The 19036-nt window shown below is 46.5% G+C and overlaps 1 protein-coding gene across 2 annotated transcripts in view; it reads right to left on the reverse strand.

Moving 5' to 3' along the window:
- The window catches only part of LOC146191253 (uncharacterized), an 80097-nt gene that overhangs the window by 37188 nt on the left and 23873 nt on the right, over positions 1-19036 (reverse strand). For both annotated transcript variants that reach the window (XM_084599899.1, XM_084599900.1), the window contains exon 2: positions 10952-11094. In XM_084599899.1, the coding sequence (XP_084456025.1) occupies positions 10952-11046 (95 nt within the window). In that variant the 5' untranslated portion in view covers positions 11047-11094. The remainder of the gene's footprint in view (positions 1-10951; positions 11095-19036) is intronic.

Consider the following 19036-nt stretch of genomic DNA (forward strand, 5'->3'; position numbering starts at 1 on the left):
TGGGAGGAGGATGAAAAATCTTTTTTTTTTTTTGATTTGCTTAGGCCTAGCCTTTCGTCTTTGCAGAGGGACGAAAATTATTGGGGACAGATATTCTATAGAAGCTCGACCGCGGAGTGCTTTGAAAGGAACGTCGGAGATGTAAAAAAAGAGAAAAAAAAAAGAAAGAGCGGTTTGGGACGGTTTCGAAATGTAGTGCCTTTATTCTCGCTGTACAAAACTTCAGGGTATAATAATAGCAACAACAAAAGCCACATGTACAGTGAGGCCTTCTTGAGCGGTACCGTTGTTCGGGATAGGTAGTGTGCGATATTCATAAGGAGAAACTTAGATGGCAGGGCAGGAATGTTCCCTGCTTGAAGCAGTAGAACAGACGCAATAAATGATGGCTGCACCGGCTATAAAGAGGGTACTGTTACTAGCGCTGACAATCGAGGAAAAATTGTGCCGCTCACATATAGTGGCCATGTCTGAGGAAACTTGGGTCCTTGAAACTAAATTTACGCAAGTATAGAAAAGAAGCCGCGTAGCCAAGAATCATCGGCCTAGTGTTAAATGACCGATTCGCAATATGTGCGGCGCTGAAGCTGTGAATAATGAAGGGTGACGGAGGTTCTTTGAATGGCAGGACACTGAACTCATTTCAAGCATTCTATGTTGCGAGACGAGAACGCATTTTCATAAATGTATTCGCAAGAATGCGACAGTACAATAAGGATATGTCACATAGCTACAATGTCCCAAAAATGATATTTTTAAAAAAGATGCGTTCAGCGCAGCCTTGGGAGAGTGACTTTTATTAGTTCTCGTGAAAGTATTCAAGCTAACAATACATCAAAGTTGTGACATAGCCGCAAGCCTAATTTTTCATCGCACAGAGAAGAAAAGAAGAAAGAAAGATCCGAGGTGACTGTGCATTTCCCGTCCTCAGGGGAGCTCCTTATATTCTGCAACATCCTGGGTTCCATTTTTCTTTGTGGATTTCTATCAGTTGTATTATGGCTTATGGGGATTTACCGTCCCAAAGCTACTCAGGCTACGAGAGATGCGTAGTGGAGTGTTCCGGAAATTTTGACCACTTGGGGTTCTTTGACAGGTACCATCATCGCACAGCACACTAGAACCTTCCTTTTCACCTCCATTGAAAAGCTGCCGCCGCGTTCGATTCCGCATATTTGGCCACAGTAGTCGAGCTCCCTAACCACTGCAACACAGCGGTGGGGATTTCTGTCAATCGCCCGTCTGTTTAACTGCATGGGCTCTTTTTTTTTCTTTGCAGAAGGCTCCAAGATCCGTTGCCGACTCTACCAGGCGAGGTGTATTTTGAGCACGAGCTCATTCCCCGGTTAGTTCAATAAAATTTCCGTTCTCTCATCTCTCGTAATAGCTGCCCTACGAGCGTACCATCAAGATGATGACGAGGCATTCGCACCAGGTTAGAGCTAGGGTGACGTCGAAATAACCGAAACAATCACTGGATCTTATGGAAGAGCAAATATCGCTCGTAGCTCTTCACGGCTAAGCACTGCCATTCGCAATCATGATTTTCTAGCAATTATCCAACTTAGCCGCGTTGTCCCAAAGCACCACGGCAGAAATCGACATCCTTGGAGGGGGCGCTACAGTAATGAACATACTTGGCAGCGGTCACGTCTACCCCTGATCATACCTCATAATCGGCAAGGTATTCCGCACTTTCCTTTAATAGCACAGAAAGTTCTTGGAAGCCATAGTTGCCAGATTTCTATTGAGAACCAGCGTGTGAGTGACCGTTAGGAGACAACCGCGACTGTATCGTGTCAGCGTATTGACGGTAATTTAGGGGGCGCTGTTCATCTTTGGAAAGCCCCCCGCGTCCTGGCTTCTACACGCGTTCTGCATGAAAACGTTGGAAGAGAGGACGGGACGAATGGTTGGAGTGAGACCTGGTCTCACTCTAATAAGATCCTGTTAGGAGTGATTTTGGCTCAGATTAATCTTCGGATGCCAGTTTCTGCTAGCTAGATGCCTAACGGTTTCTCAGTGTGGGCACGTGTTAGGAAAATATGTTGCCACTGTAGTTCATCAAGGGCGTGTGAACCAGAGACCGCGCACGATCTTGTGCCGCCCCTCATCATTTCTCTCCGTCCAGATTTTAAGAAAATGTACAGACAAACATTTAACACTACCGACACAAACGGGACTCATAAGGCACCTTCTTTACTTTCACATGATTAGTATCACTGTTTAAAGCAAATTTTTCTAAACATATTTCAGATATGCTGTCATGGCTTCATGTGAGTGCTCGATGCTGATGGATTGTCCAACCTCGAAACTGAATCGCTCCACCTAAGCTTTGCAAATCGCTCTAAACTCGACACTCATTGCTTGGAAAGAAAGTTAATTTTACGCATCGCTGTATCCTTAGTGAACCGAACGAAGATCGGCTAACACTGAGACAGACCCACATTAAGTTCTTGAATGTCATTATATAAATCCAGCACACCAGCTTGAAATTTTTATTTTCTGTGGCGTTATGAACGGCGTTAGGATGCTATTTGAATTTCAGGCTGTTACAGAGAAGCGCACTGGTTCGCTGGGTCGCGAGAACCTGAAGGACAATTCAAATACCCAACTTAACTAATGTGTCTTTTTTTTTTTTTTTTTTTTATAAATTGAGATGGTTGCAACTCGTATGCAGGATGGTGCAGTTGCGGAGTTTTCACTTTAGAAGACCAGTATACGAGGTAAAACCAGTGCCCTAGCGTTTCATTCATTACTTCAACAATTAGCCATTTGTCATGCTAACTGGAGTGAAGACGGGCATGTTGCTTTTAGCATTTTCAGCGGCAACTGCTCCACAGACGAAATAAAACGGTGCAGTTCAAAGTTCGAACATATTTCATCTGAAGCTATAATTGATCTAAAGCGTCTGTTTCTGACTCATGCTTTTGTCTCTACTTTATTTTTTCGAGCATTCATTTCGTCTAATGCCTTTTTTCTGCTTTTAGAATGTGTTAGATAAAGCAGAATTTGAGCACCCTGTGAAGTTGAGGACATTCCATTATCTTGCACGCCTCCCGGGAAAGCACTCCGTGCAGCACACAGAAAAGCTCTCCAAACAAGTGCTGGCTGTTAAGCGAACATCAAACAGATTTTGGGGTAGGGCGGCGTCATCTCCAGCTTTCGAAACTGGTTTGATGGGCGGCTATGTGTGCATATCGCTATCAACGCCACCGCGCACGCTTCGTATCTTTTCATCCCGTAGCGTCCTTCCCTTCACTGATTATGCGTGGCCATATAAAACGTGGCCATATAAAAAAAAAAAAAAGAAAGAGATCTACTGGGTCTAGTTTAAATGAGATTTGATACCTCCACGGAGTTTAATGTTCAGTCTGTCTTTGCTGAATCTGGGAAATAAAGATTTTGTTTTTTGAAGAGGGGTTTTGTGGATTCTCGGTTGGACGAATCTGGAGTTAGGCAATTATAGAAACAGCATGCAATGGGAAAATCTTACAGAACACCAAAATATTAGTAAAAGAACAGTGTGGGGTTAGGCGCTAGTTGTTGAATAGCAAGCTAGAGAAAATAGTGCGTAGAGACGGAAGCATGAGAGAAAACAGATATAGAAGTTCTGAAAACACAACATATCCTGGGACGTACTGGAGTTCGTCTGATTTTGTATTTTATGGTCATTAACAGGCGTCGTTACCACATCAACATAGGCGCGCAAGCAGCTTTCAGTTACCAGAAAGTACAGACAAATACCGTTGATGTTCTGAAGTACGTTTACTGAACGTGACCACAGCTTGAAGATACGCGAAATCAGCTTCCCTTGAAAGAATAAATTCATTACGTGTTTTCACACCCACATAAAAATTAACAAACTTCTCTCAACAACAGGCTGCACCGGTGCAGATAAGTTTCGGCAGCAATGCAGCAATGCAGAGTAGCACTGTTGTCTTACAGATGGCCTACGATACCTACTTTGTCTATGGCTTTTATTTGTGAACGACTATTCGCGTTTCTCATCCTTCCTACAAGAGAGCACTAATTATTTGAAAATTAAGCCACCAGCTACAACAATATGCAGTGCGGCAACGAGTCTTAAGGCGAAGATCTTAAGGCTGCTGTTGTCGACTGAAACGGAAGTAAGATTACTTGTCCTAAGAGGAACACGCATTCTAAAAACCAGAATATATTCCCACGCCCGACTAAACTAGAAAATCCATAACGAAATGAGAATCTCGCGCCTTTTTCTTTCATCTTAATTTTGTGAAGCACAACAGGTTCGCGTTTCAGCAATTCCACGAAGACGCAGACCAGGACTAGCAACGTTGAAGTTCTTTGAACGAAGAAAGCAGGCATTTTCCTCGCGTGACCAATGAATCTACCCAGGGGACGCGAAGTGCTTTGGTTCAAGTGATAAAGCCCAAGTGAAAGACGTAAGCACGCACATTTTTTCAGGCAATCGAAGTAATTCAGAAGATTCAGAGCCTTGAGATGGCTTCTGCGATGACACAATCTCGTTGGCCGCACGGAATGTAGTTCTGTACAGTACTGCCAAAAGACGCAGCTTTGTATTAAGTTTTTACGACAGAAATTTTCCAATCGCTTTTTTTTTTTGTGCTTTATCTCATGTTTTACTACCGGAAGTTTGAGATCCCGGAGCTTCAAATCTGCGGATCTCAAGAAATTTTTGCAATTCGAGAAATCGTAAAGAAAGCAGCTTCGTAGTTAAAGTTCAGGAGAGACTGCAGACGACTACATTTGAATGTAATCTTTTCTTCTTTAAATATACCCAGGCACTAACGTCTATGACCTCTAGTAGGCGGCGTCGGATTTCACAATTTCCCGTGCTTCTGAAAAACTGCACGCCCAGCAGATAAGGCTAGAAATGGATGGTCATATGATTGCATATTGATATTTCTTGTGAGTTTTTAAGTAGCCCAGAGCTAAGCGTCAGACGTAATCTTGCTGGAGACAGCCGTCGCTAGCGGAGCCGTCGGTGAAAGATTCAATAGAGGGGCTTACTTCGAATGGTTTCACACCAAGAAATGCAAAACAGCGTAACACCAACGCATTTCTCGAAGTCTCTTTGAAACCAGATACGTTTGCAAGGGCTTTACTGAAAGAGCAATTTCTGCATCGCAAGATTTGTAGCCGGAGTGCAGTGGTGCGATTATCAAATATATTTGATGTAGCGTCCACTGCTGCAGCAATTATCTTTCGGAGAGCTGGTTCATAACTGCATTCCCCTACCAAGTGCCTCATATCATGTCTAATATCTAACGGCTCTAAAGACATAAGACGATGATGGTGAGTCTAGTGAAGAAATGACTCAAAGTAATGCGCTTGAGAAATATAGCACTTAAGTGCCAAAGTGCTTAAATAAATATTTTCAACTCGTGACTTTACGGAACAAATTAGCTGATTAGCCTGACACCCCATCGCTCTAAGTGAACTTGCTTTGCGTATTCACCGCAATTTCCTCTGGCACATAGCCTCATATCTAGCATAGTTTCCTAGACGAAGGCATGAATGTCACAGTAATCAGTTACTCTTAAAATGTCTTGTAGCGCTCGACGTGAAGAGCATAACTATGAGTCAGGGTCATAAAGTAAAAAAAAAATAGTTGGACGGCTCTGGATTGTGGAATTCTCTTGTGAACTACTCTTCCTACTCAGAATAATAGGCAGTGGTTGTTCTTTTTCCAAAAGCAACTATGCGTTTCAGGTATTCCCTTTCAATTTCTTTGTGTGAGTCGGTAAATTGTTTTACTGAATTCAGGTTGCTAACCGTAGCAAGCGAGATCAGTGAAGAGTTATAGTTCCCTTGTATTGAAAATAATGGTGCGTGAAAGCCTACGTCAAGAAGGGCGATCTGCTAGACAAACTGGCAGGAAATAGGGTTTATTGAAGAGGCTTGGGAGCTACTGCGAGGAGTCTTAACACAAACCCAATTGCTGTGAAGGTCAAAACAAAATGTTTTCAGAAAGTTGGCAACCGAACTGCTTTCATGCAAAAACATGCACACGACGACAAAGTCAGCTTACGACGCTAGTATATGGCCGACGGACAACGACCTTGTGTGACCTTCGCCTGTAATTCTTCATGGCGTGACAAGGCGGGCTATTCTCCTTTCTGCCTTCTCTTTGGTAGACGCGCTTGCCTATGGACTCTGCCCCATCAAGGCTTATACAAGAGATTCCATCGCTCAAGCTTTATCCGGACGCGTCAAAAAGCTCTCGTTCGGCTCTCCGCTGCCAAGCGTTCAAAGAAGAGGCCGCCCTTTCCACTACCAGTCGGCGTCAAGCTTATTCCTATGGCCATCTTGTGCGGTCTCCTTGCTCCGTAGACATCGTGCACAAGCCACAACATTGACATCATTAACGTCGGCAGCTTCCAACCTTATCCATTCACTCATGCATCGAGAGCTTAACGACAGGATGACGCTTCGGCCCCCGGAGGTTAATAAACGACCAGGCGACAATACAGTCTGGTTATGCCACGAGTAGAAGGCGGATAGAGACGAAGACCTTTTCTGTTTTGTTCATCCATAAATATCTTTAAGTATACTATCCACACAGCAATATTATTCTGTGTAATTTTCGAATTTATGCATATGCAACAACTACAGTAAGAATAACACACGAAAACTAATTGAATTATCGTTTCTTATATTTTATAACTGCTCTATAACAATCAACATATGTGATGATATTCCCTCCGCCGGATTGTAGTTTTATTGCGAAAGCAATACTACTCTAGGTTTCGCGCCTTCAGCGTAGCGCGGCCGGTAGTCACGTCTTACCCACGTGACGCTGTGACTTCACACCCCACGTGACACTAGGGTGTGGACTGGCAGCAGCTGCCCACTTGGGTCTCTCGTTTCACATGGAATGGTTATGTCAGAATCAGCTTGCTAGGACCCTGGAATTCACGTTACCCCTATAGGCCACTAAGGCACGTTCATACGGCTTGGTTAAAGCGGGGCTTTATATGTGGACTGAGAAAGAAGAAAAAGAGAAGAAGGAGAACGCTCGGTCACCGACAGCTAATGTTTTCGCTCAATATTTGGTTCAGCAGCGTTGAACCGTTGTAATTTTTTTTTTTTTTGCTACATAGTTACAAAACGCACACCATTTTTTTTTTATGGCGATTTCACTTGCTCGTTGTGAACGCAGGACAAACTTGAAAAGCAAAATTGTGTTGTGCATCGGCAGCTTAGACCATTCCGATCAGCATGGTTATAACAGCTTTTTACGATATCCGATAGTTACTTTTCAGTCAACAGGTGTCTCTGTAAGCTGGACATGAATGCGTTATACAAGTGTCGAGCTGGATGCTCTCTCTGCGAACTGGCCGCAAAAGCAGAAGCTGCACGATCGAAACCCCAGTCTCTCCAGCGAACTGTAGGTATCCGGTATTAGGAAAGCTTAAAACATTGGCTTCCTGTTCTTGGTCAGTCCTATCACTCGGCGTTGTCACTGGATCGGGATGGTGAAAACGCTTCGAGTTTTATGCTGGCAGCCTGATATCATTTTTAAAGCGAAGAAAAAAAAAAAACAAAGGAAGAAAGGGGGAATTAATTGGTTTGGTTGGTTTGTGGGGTTTAACGTTCCAAAGCAACTCAGGCTATGAGAGACGCCGTAGTGGAGGACTCAGGAAATTTCGACTACCTGGGGTTATTTAACGTGCACTGACATCGCACAGCACATGAGCGTCTTGCTTCTCGCCTCCATCGAAAAGCGGCTGCCGAGGCAGAGATTCGATCCCGCGTACTTGGGAACAGTAGTCGAGCGCCGTAACCACTGCGTCACCCCGGCGGGGTGGGGGAATTAATTGGAACAGGAGAATCCCAATACCTGAGACGCAATTCCACTTTGAACATTAGTTTGCTCGCGAATCATGTTTGCTCTGTAGTTTCGGCAGCAGTGAGTGAAAGCAGTCAAACTAATAGAATTGCCTGAAATATTCGAGTTTTTCTTCCACGAGTACTGACGGATATTTTGTTCGATATATTTTTATTCGGAAAAGCTTGTGCTTCTGCTGACGTACTATGTTATTTTTTATCGCATTCAAGAAACAGCATTCATGAGGGGAGATTTTATCCAATGTCTTTGCAATGTGCAAAAAATGCAGGCTGGTATAAACCGACCGCGCGTGAAGCCTGTACTGCGCGGCCACGGCTTTGTAGTTTCGCATTCTTTGATCTGTGGCCTTGGCTGAGCAACATCAAGGTCTCGGGAAAAAGAGTAAACAAAAATGGCGAGTGCCGCTGTCGGTGTGTAGGTTTCAGACGCACTTCCTGATACAAGGGATAGGATAAAAACGCGGTTGCGTTACGAAGGCAGCGCAATCAATCGTCAAGGGCGGAACATTGCAAAGGCTTCTTCTTCTAACGCCGTTATTATTGGCAGCGGAGCGCACTTGCCAGAGTGCCCGAACTGTGGTCATTGTTTATACAGTGTATTTATATAGTTCCCTGAAGAAGTTGTGAGATCGTTTTCATTCCTTTAAGGACACGATCAATTCCAGAACACAGCGAATACGTGCGCGACGGTGAGCAGCTGAGGTAAAGAATAGGTTCAAAGCGTCATTTACGGAAGTTTCCACAAGGGTTTCTGTATTTATACGGTAGTCGCTTTGCACGGGCTTTCCGCACTTTCACGCGCAGTTCCTCTTTTACTTGTCCGTATGTGCCCGCAAAAAAGAAAATAGAGGAGAAAGTACAGGCCTATATTGGAGCTGAAAATGCCAGCTGCTTTTGGCCAGAGAGCTTGCCTTAAAGGAAATAATAACATCTTTGCATGTGTACAATAAAGCAGTTTATTGCTATATTTTGAAATTATGCATCGCTTTGAAATTAATATAAAGGCCAAAGACGCAGTCTGCTGTCTGTTTTGTTTTAGGTTGTAAAAGTAACCAAGTGGCTACAAATATTCATCTCTTTGTCGATTCGTTTCATGAAGTGGCATCTACGGTGCGAATGCGTTTTTGTTTTCTTTCTCACGGCGTTGAGAAGTAAAAAAATAGCCTTTATTGCACTTGACGGTCACTAGTCGTGCCTTATGGTGTTTATGAACTCCAACAGAGCCCTGATTCACTCTGACGCCATTGAGTGAAAAATCAATAATGAGAAGCTGCTTTGCTGAGAAAGAAACTGAGTTTGAGTAATGACTAGAGAAAATGGCTTTACAGTGATCACAAAATCTTCGCTACTTGCATTAAGCCTTCAGCATTTGAAGCGTTCATGAGTGAAAAGAATACGATGACAAACGGATGGCTGTGATGATCTATATTGTGCACAGTAACAGTTTCGCTTTAATGAGTAATCTAGCTGCAATGACTGTGGTCAGTAGTGACGCCACTAGAGTGATCCCTAGTGAAGCCACCAGGGTTATCTTTAGCTTGGTTAGCGGAGGCATACCAGTCGAGCCTAAAGTTTTACATCAAACCTTTTGCATAAATATTTATGCTTTTGTTTTTTTTTTTCTCGCACAGCTGTGTTCTCGTAACATGAGCCATGTTTGATGCAAGCCGCTCACGCAGGAGCTTGCTTCTATAGACCAGTGAAAGAAAGCAAGACTGATGGCCTCCGGCCAGATGGTTTGCTCCCAAGTCTCAGGCGTTATCATTTGGATTCTGTGTCTGAGTAACATACCACCACCATGCTCAAGGATAGGCGACTTTTCAACTAGTTCAGGTCGAGGAACTCGTCCGCTTACATGTTCATGTGTTTCAACGCCTGAATTCTAACTCCTAATTAGTGGTTATGATACTCTACAACCATCCCAGGATGTCCTAGGAAGCCATGGTACCCATTTTCGTTGAAAGGAGTAGCCGCGCTGAAGCAATCTGGGCGAAGGCTTTCCAGTGGTACAAGCAGTGCACGGTAGGAGACGCTGAGCCCGTTGTCTAAACGAGGACACATATGACGAATAAGTAAGTTGATTTCACGCTTTTTACTGAAACCTTCTTTTCTAAGTTTTTTCCACCAAAAATGGGACGGCATTTTGTAACAGACATACCATTTTGTCCGTATGTATTAGTATGTGCCATATTTGACGTATGACTTAGAGCTGGCAAGCAATGCCTTTTGGGATCAAATGGAAGGAAGCCTTGTGACAAAGATACGAATCTATGATAAATTGCAAGAGTGATTAATCACAACATGTAAGCAATTTGGATTCCTCTAGAAAAGCTTACAGTAAAGTATTCCGAATGCATTATTAGTTGAGGAGTTGTTAAATTTTCCCAAGACGGAGAAGGGAAGTGTTTTCGTAATTTTTCATTAGAAGATTGATTTTCGGGCTGTTATCTTAGGAACGAAACCGACGGGCAAATGAGATACGCATAAGCTAAGTTCTGAAGCCTGAGACAGTTAAGAAAGACGACAACTGTGCTTTCTTATGCGACGAGGAGGCTGTACAGATTGTTTTGGGGAATTAAAAGTTATAATTGTCAGAGTTGTTTCAGGGAATCTCTTGCCAAAACAGCGTAGTGAACTTGTTTAACAGTGCATATTTTTGAGAGTATTTGCTTGAACGTAGCTCAGACTCAATATATCAAGCCCTGGAGAACTTCAAAAAACTTCAAAAATCAGTCGGAGACAAGTTGTGTTTGTCCTTGCGACCCAATTTGGCCCATCTGAAGTCTAATGCATCCCAAATATCAAAATATCATCAGCACGTTGATATGAACACTTTCGACTTTCACCACCTTAACATTGGGAGGGCTATAACCAGTTTTTGAAGTGGCGTGTTTGAAAAGAGCGAAAAAGGTCGCTTTTCATCCGTGATCATTTTCACATCTTTCGCTTAGCAGAGGATGCCACAACAAAACAAATAAACCTTTTCCCGAGCATGTGCGTATAACCGGCAAACATAAAAGAAAGAAACGATGCAGATGCCAAATGCTATCTCTTGAGAATAGTTTGCTGCAGAGAAGGTTGCCGATCAGTCACTTACTCGTCCACCGTGTAGTCAGCGCTGGTGGTGGCCAGGGCGCAGCAGACCAGGACCAGAGCCATGGCGGCCATGAGCTTGCACTGGACAGTGACCATCTCTGCGGCGTCGGTACAGCCGGTACTGGTGTTGGGAGACGGTGGTGCCTGCGCGTACGAATCGAGAAAGGCCGCAGTGGGGTTTCGCCTTCCCGAAAAAACCGACTGTGTATACCGCGTGTGTGCCGAAAGCCGGTGATCGGCGGCCTTTATAAACGAGCGCGCTCCTCTTCGCCACCCACCCTTTCCATCTCGCATACGACGGCGCGCGGGCGCGAGCCGCGTCTCCTCTCTCACCTTCGTTATCCGCGCGCGCGCTCTTCACGCTTGACCAATCTGACGAAGCGGAGACGCCGTGACGTAGTGAGATCTTCTACCCTTCGCGCACAGCCCGCCCTTCAGCTCGGGCTTTCCTCGCGTTACTAGCCTGGCTCGGTTGGGAGACGAAGGGGAGCGGGATGATGTTCCTGGGACCCCCCTCCCCCCCCCCCCCCCCCCTCCACATTCTCCTCTCCATCTTCCTTGTCACTCCCTCGTCAGCTCTCTCTATCTCCCTCATCTCCTCCCGTTGCTTAGCGGTGTTTGGTTGCTGGTTCTGGTAGTTTTGGAGCGCGTGTTTTAGTTGTTTTGAACTATCTTTTTTGAGTTCTCGGTTCCCACGACCGGCGTGATTTGGGGACAACACTGATTTGGAGGCTCGAAACGTGCGCCGAGAGTTGTAAACGCTTCTCCGCCGTAGTCGCGTCTTCATGAACGCGCCGGTTGTGAAGTGGCGAAAAAAGAAAATAGACGTGGTTTAGTTGATTTTAAAAACCGTGAAGTGAAAAAAGAAAATGCAACGTAAAAGCTACGAGTAAGGTTATAATTTAATGCTGCCTCGCTTTGAAAACTTGTTTTCGTAGCAGGAAGTATTCTCTGTGATGAGGTCTCAGTGTCTGAGATTAGATATAAGACTGAGAGCAGCCAGAGTCATGTTCTGTGATAAAATTGAGATCTTTAGGACAGCATTTCCTTCTGCGAAAGTACAACATTGATTGGTGAAATGCACCAAAGGCAGTCAGCCATAAAAACTGATTTATTTTCTTCAGAGGAATTATTTTTTTTGTGTGTCCGCGTTAGGAATGCCTGTACTAAAAAAGTCCCAGATAAACTAAAAGTTGCGGGTCACAACATTAGTAAATACAACTGAAACGACGCAAATTTTTGACAGTGAAACATTTCCTAAAGAAAAATCTGGCACTGTCTAAAGATAGAAGAGCAAGAAAGGTCTTCAATTCCCCCCCTTCTTATCTGGCGCCATACCACGATAATAACAATGAACGCATTTTTTAAGAAAATCAGTTTAAATTTAGCTGTCATGGGACAATAAATCTGTCATAAAGGACGTATCTCCAATGCGAATGAGCGGGCTTACGCTAAGTGAAAAATAATGACGAATTAAAACTCTGGTGGCCTATTTGCCCTTTTTAAGTTTAGCTCTCATTTAGTGGGGATAGTAATAACTTTGTATGCGGCAACAATTTTGAACTACACGTTGATTCACTCTCAGTGCCAGGTGATGGTGTAGCTCTAATAACTTCTGTGATAGCGTGTCGCATGGTGAAAAGCTTCCAGTGTTTTTCAGAAACATCGATAAAAAGTGACTCTTCCATTTATCTATTCGCAGTTAATTTTAACACTCGTTCGACTTGATGGATATTTTATTCACGGGAACATCAAATGAATTCTTGCAGTGTTTTGTTAAACGCGGCACAGTGTCGGGATGTTAACGATGGAGAAACGAGCTCACATTAGCCCCGCATTGGATTCATTACATCGGAGGCAACGCTCAAGGTCCGCACTTAAAGGAAAGCGTGGCTCAGAGTTTAACGGACGGTATTAGCTGCGACCAGTGTGGGTGCCCACGCGTCCAATCCTCGACAGGCGGATCACCACAAGGCTGCGGCACAGTTCGAAGCATTCGCGTACGCCGCCTGAGAAGGCTCGTGAACTCTTAATCGCGAGGGTCGGAGTCTAGGGCGTTACAGGCCAGTTGAGGCTTAACGGCGCATTGCACACGTGTTTACGTCGGAGCGTGGGTATCTTTAATGACACGCTCTATCGCTTCGAGCTCGTTTGGTTGCCCCGTTTGCAAAAATGGAAAGCTTCAACAAGAGACACTTCAAGGCGTTCTAGTTCTTTTTCTCAAGGTGTCCTTTGGAATGCGTTGCGAAGCTCACGTTAAAAAGATATTATTGCGTGATTGATTGATTTGATTGATTTATAGGAAGGGAAAGGCGCCGTAACTGTCTCACTTGTTTTCTGTGGACACCTCAATCGCGCCGTAAGGGAAGGGAGGAAGGTGGAAGTGAAAGTGGAAAGAGAGAAAGAGGAGCCGTAGTGGAGGGCTTCGGAGTAATTTCGACCACCTGGGGATCTTTAACATGCGCTGACATCGCACAGCACACGGACGCCTCTTCGTTGCGCCTCCACCGAAACGCAGCCGCCGAGGTCGGGTTCGAGCCCGGGTACTCCGGCACAGTAGTCGGGCGTCTTACCACTGCACCACCCCGGCGGGGCACAGATATTATTGTGCCAACTGTCAAATTGTTGTTGTGGCGAAGCCACGTCGTTAGCAAGAAATTACGTCGTAATCATTGAAATATAATCAGTGGCATCATTGGTAGTTACACGAACAATAGTCATGCTAGTGGCTTAGGAGCAATATTTTCACGTGACTTATTAAGCGCTTCGCATATGACCATGGCCCTTTTCCCATTCAAGGCTTTAGATCATAGACTATGGACTGTCTGAACTTAAGCTACGGTGGCTGCACACATGTTTTACCGTAAAAATATTGTAATTGAACGCAGGATGTTGACATTCATGCTATGAGGGGAGCCAGCGGTGAATTGTTTTGTAAGGCCCCTGGGAACAATTTCTTGCTGGACAAGGAGGCAAGGGATCTAGTTTCTTGCCTTAAGTCACCACAACGGCGGCGCCCACGGCAGCTCGTGACAATTAAGGGAAGGTTACTACACGTGGTAGCTCTCACGTGCGAGTGTGGCAACCTTCTTTGTACGCAGTTACAGAAACGAAATCACATGTTCGCGCACGGAATGAGGTCGGAAGCGTGTTTTCTAACGTGGCTGCTGATTTACGATTGACTAAGATGTGCACGTTGACGAACTGCTGAAACATAGTTCTCCCCTTCCTTTCTGCGCTTGATGTAGTGGCCTAAATGGGTGAATGGCGAAAGATTGAGTCCAGGAGGATGGGTCGAGCTTTTTCATAGAAAGATAGTCTTTGTCGAATTAATCGAGGAGCCTTTCACGGAACATAAGTCCTTGATTGAATTTTGCTAACGCTCAAGGACAAAGTTTTGTCCTGGCTCTCTTTGGTAATATACGCCGAGCATTCTGTTCTATTTATTGCAATGTTCCTGTAGCCCAAGTTTCAAAATGCGAAGTTCAAGGTGTCACCCTAGTTCTCATATATTCTTATCTGCAAGCATTTGAAATCATGTTGCGTTGGTTTCTTAGTATTGCACCTTCTGAAATGACATCTATCGCATTTCTTATGAACAACGTTATGAACAACGTATTTAACAAATTTGGAGAAGTTAACATGAATCCTATGACATTTTCAGGCGTGAAGTGTTGTTATATTGTCACGTACACGGTGACTAAGGATACCAATGATAGCAGGGGGTAGCCCAGACACAAGAACACAGCAGCACAGACGCAAACGTGCAAGCGACACTTTTTCGTCCTCTTCAACTTCGTCCTCCTTTCACACCTCAGTCATGCGCCACCTGGCAACGCTAGGTGGCATTACCCCCTCCCTCCGAAAAAAAATGAGAAGGGCCGGTAAAAATGGTGTGAAAAGCAAGAGAGTGGTCACAGCGGGTGGCCATACGCTATCGGTGGTAGTACGGCTTCAGTCGCACAATGTGCACAATGTCCGAGCTGTGCTTTCGACGTTTTGGTTGTGTGGCACCGTCTGGGATAACTTCATAACTAAGGTCACTCACACGGCGCAACACTTTGTACGGCCCGAAGTAGCGGGAAAGGAGTTTCTCTGACAAGCCTGGACGGCTAACTGGTGTCCATACCCAGACTTGATCTCCAGGCTTGTAGTCAACCTGGCGGTGCCGGAGGTTGTAACGGTGCGCGTCAGTGGTCTGCTGCTGCGCAATCTGCACACGGGCGAGCTGGCGGGCTTCCTCAGCGCGGATGGCATATTGCTGGGCATCTGAGGATAGCTGGTCATCATCTGGGCACGGGAGCATGGAATCGAGCATGCTCTGAACTTCGCGTCCGTAAACAAGTCGAAATGGTGTGAAGCGCGTTGTCTCTTGTAAGGCTGTATTATACGCAAATGTAACGTACGGCAGCACCTCGTCCCAGGTCTTGTGCTGCACATCGACGTACATTGCCAACATGTCCGCAATCGTCTTGTTCAATCTTTCTGTAAGGCCATTGCTTTGTGGATGGTACGCTGTGGTTTTGCGATGGGTCGTGCAACTCAGCTCAAATATGCGGTCGATCAGCTGTGATGTGAAAGCTGTCCCTCTGTCGGTAATGACGTAGGAAGGGGCGCCATGCCGCAAGACTATGTTGTGCATGAAAAACTCTGCTACTTCGGAAGCTGTGGCATGAGGGATTGCCTTTGTCTCAGCGTATCGAGTCAGGTAGTCAGTAGCGACTACTATCCATTTGTTTCCGGCCTGCGACAAAGGGAAAGGGCCAAGGAGATCCATTCCAATTTGGTCGAACGGAATGCGGCGTACTTTAACGGGCTTGAGAAATCCGGCAGGCTTCTGGGGCGGTGTTTTACGGCGCTGGCATTCGCGACAGCTTCGTACATAGCGTTTCACTGCTGCGGAAAGTCCTGGCCAGTAATACATGTTGCGCACTCGAGCAAGAGTCCGTGAGCAACCCAAATGACCAGACGTTGGTTCATCATGGCAAGCAAGGAGAATATCCTCACGGAGCTCGCATGGCACTACCAGAAGGTAAGTTCTGTCTTGGCTCTGGGAGTTTCTTTTATACAATACGCCTTGCCGTATGCAGAAGGAACCAAGGTGCCGAGATAGGTGTCGAGGCAGAATCGTATCACGCCCTTCCAGATAATCGATGAGTGGAAGGATGTCTGGATCAGCTCTTTGTCGATCCCTGAGCTCAGATGCGCTGAGGGCTCCTAGAAAACCGCTATCGTCATCGGCTGTAGTATCGCCAGTGTCAACGGGTGCTCGTGACAGCGTGTCGGCGTCTTCGTGTTTGCGGCCGGACTTGTAAACAATGGTTATGTCAAACTCCTGAAGACGTAAACTCCAGCGTGCAAGTCGTCCAGATGGGTCTCGCAGATTTGCCAGCCAGCACAAACAATGATGGTCGGTGACGACTTTAAATGGCCGGCCGTAAAGATAGGGACGAAACTTCATAGTAGCCCATACGACCGCCAGGCATTCCTTTTCTGAGGTGGAATAGTTCATTTCGGCACGAGAGAGAGTGCGGCTGGCATAGGCTATTACTCGCTCAAACCCGTCTTGATGCTGAACAAGGACCGCGCCAAGACCGATACTACTGGCGTCAGTGTGTACCTCAGTGTCAGCCGCTTCATCGAAGTGCGCCAGAACAGGGGATGTTTGAAGGCGCTCACGAAGCAAAGAGAAGGCCATCTGCTGCTCAGAGTTCCACACAAAGGAGGTGTCCTTCCTTGTAAGGCGCGTCAGAGGTTCTGCGATCTGAGAAAAGTCCGCAATGAAACGCCGATAATATGCGCACAGGCCGAGGAAGCGCTGAACAGCCTTCTTATTAGCTGGAACGGGAAATCGTGCGACGGCAGCAGTCTTATCGGGATCCGGGCGCACCCCATCAGCGCTTACAACATGGCCGAGGAACTTCAGTTCTGTATTCCCGAAGTGGCATTTCTGGGGCTTCAGCGTGAGATCAGCAGAACGGAGGGCTTCCAGGACAGCTCGAAGGCGTTCGAGGTGTTGATCAAATGTTTCGGAAAAAACAACTACATCGTCCAAGTGCACAAGACAGATCTGCCACTTGAGGCCAGTGAGGACGGTGTCCATCATCCTTTGGAATGTAGCTGGGGCAGAGCACAATCCAAATGGGAGTACTTTGAATTCATATAGGCCATCTGGAGTGACAAATGCGGTTTTTTCTCGGTCTCTTTCGTCTACTTCGATTTGCCAATAGCCGCTTTTTAAATCAATAGATGAAAAATACTTCGCACGTCGCAATCTGTCCAGTGAGTCATCGATGCGCGGCAACGGGTATACATCTTTCTTTGTCACATTATTCAATTTCCGATAGTCGACGCAAAATCGAAGAGTGCCGTCTTTCTTTTTGACAAGGACTACTGGTGAAGACCACGGACTTTGTGAAGGCTGCACAACACCATCATCCAGCATCTCCTGAACTTGCGTCTGGATCACTTCTCGTTCTTTGGCAGACACACGATAAGGCTGCTGTCGTATTGGGCGAGCGTCGTCATAAGTAATGATGCGATGTTGTGTGATGGGCGTTTGACGAACCTTCGAGGAAGAAGCAAAGCAGTGCTTGAAGTCTAGCAGCAGTTGCTCTAAAGCCCGCCGTTTCTCCTTTGACAAGTGACAGTTAATGTCGATGTTGTCAAGAGATGGCTCGTTAGTTTCTACTGCCGTGGATGCAAAACAGACCGGATCGTGCGCAACATGGTCAGCAAAAGCGATAGCAGTCCCCGGGAACAAGTGTCGGTACTCATTAGAAAAATTTGTGACAAGGAGTGCAGCCCGGTCATTGTGAAACGACAATAAACTTCGGGGAGCGCAAATGCCATGAGCAAGCAGGAGTGTATGGTTCGCCTCCGCTACAGCATCACCGGTACGGAAATCGTCACAGGTAACTTCCACAAGAGCACTGCTTCGCGGCGGCAGCGAGACGCTCTCAACGGAAACACGAAGTGCGTTATTGCAAGGACTGCTACTATCTTGTTCGGTAGATTGTCCCATCGAAAACGTGACGAGTCTATTTCGCAGGTCGATAACTGCTCCGTACTCCCGCAGAAAGTCAATGCCGAGGATAAGGTCACGGGAGCAGTCACTTAAAACAACGCAACTAACGACGAACGTACGTCCGTTAATCTGAATGCGAGCCGTGCACATCCCCTTTGGAGTAACTATATGACCGCCGGCGGTTCGAAGGCACACACCTGGCCAAGCAGTGAGCACCTTCCTCAAAACAGTCGCCATGCGACCACTCAAAATTGAATAATCGGCACCGGTGTCCACTAAAGCATTGACCGTAGTGCGACCGTCTAAAATAACCGGAATGTCCAGAGAAACGCTTTTTGCTTCCCTAGGTGACGGTACCAGCAGCTCGCGGTCGGATCGAAGCGGCGACGACGGGAGGTCTTCAACGCAGCGACTACCAGCGGCCTCGCCCCCGAAGGTCGCTGTTTTCAGTTTTCCCGACCAGGGCTAGACGAGCGGCCTTGGTCCTCTCGCGAGGAACCGTGAGTGAACGAGGAGGAGCGCCTTGGCGAAGGGGAGCGGGGCTGACGCTGCGAACGAGATGAACGCTGCTCCGCCAGGTACTCCTCAATAACTCGGGGTCGTTGACCAAACCGGGGAGGAGGCGAGTCGATGCGGAAGCCGTGGAGACCGAGGCGTCGATACGGACAATCCCGGTAGAGATGTCCTGGTTCACCGCAGTGGAAGCAAAGCGGACGGCGGTCAGGCGTGCGCCAAATGTCGGCTTTGCGTCGGGGCAGCGGGCGATTGTCGAAGTTCTGCACTGGCTGCACCGAGGGCAGCGGAACTGTAGGAGACGCGAGAATGGGCGGTGGTGAAGGGGGAGCCTGACTCTGCAGAACTTCCGCATATGTGGGACGATTGTCGGTCCCCGACAGCAATGGCGGGCTCGGAACTACAGGCGAAAGAGGGCTCTTGAGTGCCTGCCGCACCTCCTCCCGCACTATAGCAGAAACGGAAGATGGCGATTGCTGCAGAGGGCTCCAGAACTTGCTTAGTTCTTCGCGCACGACGCTGCGAATCAGTTCGCGCAATGCATCG

Source organism: Amblyomma maculatum, chromosome 4 (assembly GCF_055883805.1).
Source record: "Amblyomma maculatum isolate TAMU_Amacu chromosome 4, ASM5588380v1, whole genome shotgun sequence".
Lineage (NCBI taxonomy): Eukaryota > Metazoa > Arthropoda > Arachnida > Ixodida > Ixodidae > Amblyomma > Amblyomma maculatum.